Raw genomic sequence first — 4,926 nt, 5'->3', positions numbered from 1 at the left:
CCTCAACACAGGGAGAGCACCTGGTAGCAGGGGGAGCCTTCAGTACAAGAGATTCAGTCTGCCATCAAGTGGCTCTCTGCACTGTTGACCGTTCTCAATCATTGAAGACAGAGGAGGTGGGGCACGGTGACTCATGCCTGTTATCCCAGCACTTTGGGAGGCCGAAGCAAGCAGATCACTTGAGGCCTGCAGTTTGAGACCAGCCGGGGCAACATGGCGAGTCTCTGTCTATACAAAAATACAAAAATTAGCCGGGCATAGTGGTGCACACCTGTAGTCCCAGCTACCAGGGAGGCTGAGGTGGAAGGATCACCTGAGCCCGGGAGTGAGCCATGGTCACACCACTGTATTCCAGCCTGGGCAACACAGTGACACTCTGTCTCAAAAAAAAAAGAAAAAAAAAAAAAAGAAAAAGGAAAAAAAGAACGTGCATGTGTGAGAATAAAGGAAAGCCAGAATCATCAGCCGGTGTTTTCTGTTTCACTCTCACAAATCTGTGCAGACATCACGGTGACAGAGCTTCAGTCCATCTCTGCTCGCCTGGGGCAGAAGAGCAGGTGTGCCCTCACCTCCTGTCACTGCTCCTTTTATGTAGATTCCTCAGCGAATCCAGTAAGCCCTGGAGGCCACCTCCATGAATAGTTGTGTTATTTAAAGACCTTTTACTACCAAAGAAAGATGACAACAGCAAGTAACAGAGAGCTTTATTTTCATGTCGCTGCTCTAGCTTCATTCACCTGTTGTCAACAACCGGAGGGAGTTCTCCACAGCCCTTGATTCCTGAACTGTTCAACATGTCAACAGTCACAAACACACTGACTTAAGGAGAAACAAGCAGCTCTTCTCTACAGACCACTGGGCACCCCAGGAAGGCGCAGCTCCCTGCTCCACCCCCGCCTCTTGGTGTCTGTGTCCAGCAGGAAGGACCCGGCAGGAGGCTGAATCCAAGCACTGCTCTCAGGTCACTCTGTTCTCATCCCTGGATCCTCCAGGGGAAGAGGAAAAAAAAAACAAAAAAAACAAAAAACAACCCGTTTTCCTGCTTTCCAAAATGGAGGGCCTTAACATCAACCAAAGTTACAAAACAAAAGCAAAACACAGGAGCTGGCTGGGCGCGGTGGCTTACACCCGTGGTCCCAACATTTCGGGAGGCCAAAGTGGGAGGACTGCCTGAGTTGTAGGAGTTCAAAAGCAGCCTGGCCAATATGGCAAGACCCCATCTCTATAAAAAGTAAACAAAAATCAGCCAGGCATCATAGCACATGCCCGTAGTCCCATCTGCTCTGGAGGCTGAGGTGAAGACTGCTTGAGCCTAGGAGGGCAAGGCTGCGGTGAGCCAAGCTCACGCCCCTGCACCCTAGCCTGGGAGACAGAGCAAGACCCTGTCTCAAAACAGAAACAAAAACAAAACCCCACATCACCTGCAAAGCCGTGCTGGGAGCTCAGCCATTTCCCACAGGCTTTCTTTTTCCTTGCCCCAGTGCCTTCTGGGAGGTTCTCCCCTTCCCCATCATCACGATTTCTCTCATCTTTCACTATGATGCAATTCAATAGGATGAATTCACTGAACTAGAAAAGGATAAAAAGAATCTAATCCTATGAAAACTCTGCCTTCAACATAACTCCAGGGAGGTGAATATTATAATCCTGGCACCCCGACATACACTATCCTCTGCACCCCATCCCTGCCCACATCCTCCTTTCTGGACACTTAGACGTCAGGTTCTCCAAGGGCCAGGTTCCAGGAAGAGCACCACGAGTTCCTTAGGAGAACTGGCGCTGCTCCGGCTCCTCTGACAACTGGGGCTGGCACTGTGGGCACCACCAGGTGACCCTCTGGAACCCACCTGGGGGCCCAAACGCCTCCTTCATGACCTGGTGGCCAGCAGGGCACTGTTCTTTCTGGTAGACCTGCGTGTGCTGCGGTCTGCCCTGGAACTTGCCCTGCAGCCAGGCTGTACTGAACTCCACCACGTGATCCACCAGGGCCTCCCGACGCGGGGCACTCAGGGCTGAACCAAGAGAAAGGGGATGGATCCCAGCTCTGTACAAGACTTCATTCTTAATGATGTTCCCTGAAATAAAGCAGGGGAGGGTAAGCGAAGGAGAAAGGACACATGGCACGATGAAACCACCCACAAAGTTAGCACGGCAGAAGTCAGCTCTTCCACGTCCTGTGGGACCCTGGGCGGGTCCGCGATCTCTGACTCCGCTTCTCTCTCTCTGTAAATTGGAGTTGACAATTCCTACCTTTAAGGTTGCTGTGAAGATGAAATGAAACTCATGCATGGCCCGTCATGGCAAATAGGCTATCAAAAAGGGGTCGGGCATCTGACTGCCTGCACTTGAATCCCAGCTCAAGCAGATCCTACCCACATGACCCTGGCAAGCTCCTCAGTCTCAATTAGCTGCAGTTTCCTTATCTGTAAGGCAGGGATGGCTCACCTGGTTTTTGTGAGCAGTAAATGAGAATTCACTAAAAAACGCTGAGCACAGTGGCTGGTATGTGGAGTACTCAATAAATGTTAACTGTTGTTATTATTTAAAATGTCGGCCTGGTGCCATAGCTCATGTCTGTAATCCCAGCACTTTGAGAGGCAGAGGCGGGTGAATCACTTGAGGCCAGGAGTTCAAGACCAGCCTCGACAACATCGTGAACCCCATCTCTACCAAAAATACAAAAATTAGCCAGGCATAGTAGCACCTGCCTGTAATCCCAGCTACTCAGGTGGCTGAGGTATGAGAATCGCTTGAACTGGGAGGCAGAGGTTGCAGTAATCTGAGATTGTGCCACTGTACTCCAGCCTGGGCAACAGGGCGAGACTGTCTCAAAAAAAAATTTTTTTTTAATTAAAAACAAAATATCAAGCATAGCTAGGCACAGTGGTTCATGCCTGTTATCCCAGCACTTCGGGAGGCAGAGGCAGGAGGATCGCGTGAGCCCACAAGTTCAAGACCAGCTGGGCAACATAGTGAGAGCCTGTCTCTACAAAAATTTTAAAAGTTAGTGAGACGTGGTGTCATGCACCTGTAGTCCCAGCTACTCAGGTGGCTGAGGTGGGAGGATCGCTTGAGCCACAGAGGTTGAGGCTGCAGTGGGTTGTGTCTGTGCCACTGCACTCCGGCCTGGGCGACAGAGAGAGACCCTGTGTCAGAAAATAAAATAAAATGAAATACCAAGCATAATGCTCGTTATGTAGAAAGTGTTTGGGGAGGTGTTATCTTATGATTTTTCTACTCCTGCCTCATTCTCTGTGAAGCCAGCCTCGATCCCTCCTTCCAGAATCAGTAACTCTCTTTCAACCATACTCTTTCAGCTCCACCAGGCATTCATAGCAATCTTTCCTAACTCGCAGTGGACTGAGTCTGTGCTTGCTGGGACATTAAACAATGATCTCCTTAAGGAGAGATGGTGAGCGTGACAGAGGTCAAGTGAGTGTCTGTGTGTCTGGAGTGAGCGGGTGAAGGAAATTCTTGCTTTTCCCAAGAGCCTCATAGTCACACTCCTCATTATACACTCGGTCTCTCCAGAATTCGTTGACAGAATACCTGGATTCACATCTCAGCTGCACCGTGTACTAGAGATGCGTTCTCTGCCTCAGTTTCCTCATCTGAAGGAAGGGAAACCCACTATAACCATCCTATGGAACAGCACTAAGGACAAAAACGTGTGCCTGGCACATCAGAGCTGCTTGGAAAACACTGGCCATTATTAATTACTACTGTTACTTTATTAGCTCTTGCCACATATACCCAAAAAGCCACTTCCGATGGCTCTTTGCTCCTGAGGGCACAGGGACTCCCATGGTCCTAACATGAAAATGCAAGGCTAGTGCCTGGTGCACCACCGGGCCTTCTCCGACCCTCGTGAGGGGAGGTGAGCAGGCAGCAAAGCCACATGTTGGATATGGAGGTGACTCTGTCACCACCAACTTGCCTGATTGCTTCAGCAGCCAATTTTGGGCACAATTATTCCCCTGCTGTGGGTAATAAGAATGGCACGCTCTCATAGTCCAGCTAATTAGCTGTTACATGTATTTTTGAAATTGTTCCGCTCTTCTCCCTATCCTGAAATGCTCACGGTTTCACTGCTCATGCCACTGCAATAGAGAGAGGGAAACTCTTCTTCACTCGTGTCTTGTAAGAACCCAATGTAGACTGAGTCATCTCTGTGCATCCACCCAAGAGCAGCATCCCTTAGAACATGCACTCACTCCTCTGGTAGTAGCCTGCAAGACTTCAGTTCCTACAGACACAGGTCAGGCACGTCCTGTGTGCCAGGCACTGCACTGTGCTGTGGAGGGTACAGAGGTGCCCGAGACATGACCCTGCCCTTTAGGAGGCGATGTTCCAGCGCTGCTGGCAGAAGGCTCACAACTGATAACACAGTTAGGGTGTGGATTCTGAAGCCGAGAGACAAGCTAAAAACTGCCTGATCTAATGCCCTCAGTCTAAAAACAAGGGAAGTAAAACAAAGGAGATTAAGCAAGTGGCACCTCAAGACCAACAGCACTGGCACAACTAGGGTGGGCCTCAGGTCTTGTGACTCCCACAGGAGCGACTTTTCCATGAAGCAAGTCTGTGGACTCACCCCTTTCCCATGAGTCATACCTAGCCCTGAGAAGTATCTCTGGTCCAGCAGTGTATAGCAGACAGGTTGCGCCTGGCCTAGAGCTTCTAAGGCTTGTCCTCGATGGAACTTCTCAGACAGGATGTCACAGGCGGGTGTGACCACGGGGGAAGAGCTCCAAGACATCTGACAATTATAAAATGCCAGGAAGCCACCACCACCAAAGTACAGGACCAACCTGGGAAGAAAGAACAGGTCATATGTACACATCGCTACCACAACATAGTCAGAGCACACTCTGTGGTCGGATCATACACACATACACACATCCCCACATCGTTACCATGATATAGTCA

General features: G+C 50.0%; 1 protein-coding gene across 4 annotated transcripts in view; it reads right to left on the bottom strand.

The window, feature by feature from the left end:
- Window positions 1-687: 687 nt before the first annotated feature.
- NEIL2 (nei endonuclease VIII-like 2 (E. coli)) overlaps window positions 688-4,926 on the bottom strand; it is an 18,809-nt gene continuing 14,570 nt past the window's right edge. For all 4 annotated transcript variants that reach the window (XM_011970749.1, XM_011970751.1, XM_011970750.1 and 1 more), the window contains 2 exons: window positions 4,612-4,808; window positions 688-2,075 (listed from right to left, as the gene is read on the bottom strand). In XM_011970749.1, the coding sequence (XP_011826139.1) occupies window positions 1,765-2,075; window positions 4,612-4,808 (508 nt within the window). In that variant the 3' untranslated portion in view covers window positions 688-1,764. The remainder of the gene's footprint in view (window positions 2,076-4,611; window positions 4,809-4,926) is intronic.

This window comes from Mandrillus leucophaeus, unplaced genomic scaffold (assembly GCF_000951045.1).
Source record: "Mandrillus leucophaeus isolate KB7577 unplaced genomic scaffold, Mleu.le_1.0 Scaffold97, whole genome shotgun sequence".
Taxonomy (NCBI): domain Eukaryota; kingdom Metazoa; phylum Chordata; class Mammalia; order Primates; family Cercopithecidae; genus Mandrillus; species Mandrillus leucophaeus.
This window is presented reverse-complemented; position numbering and strand designations above follow the sequence as displayed.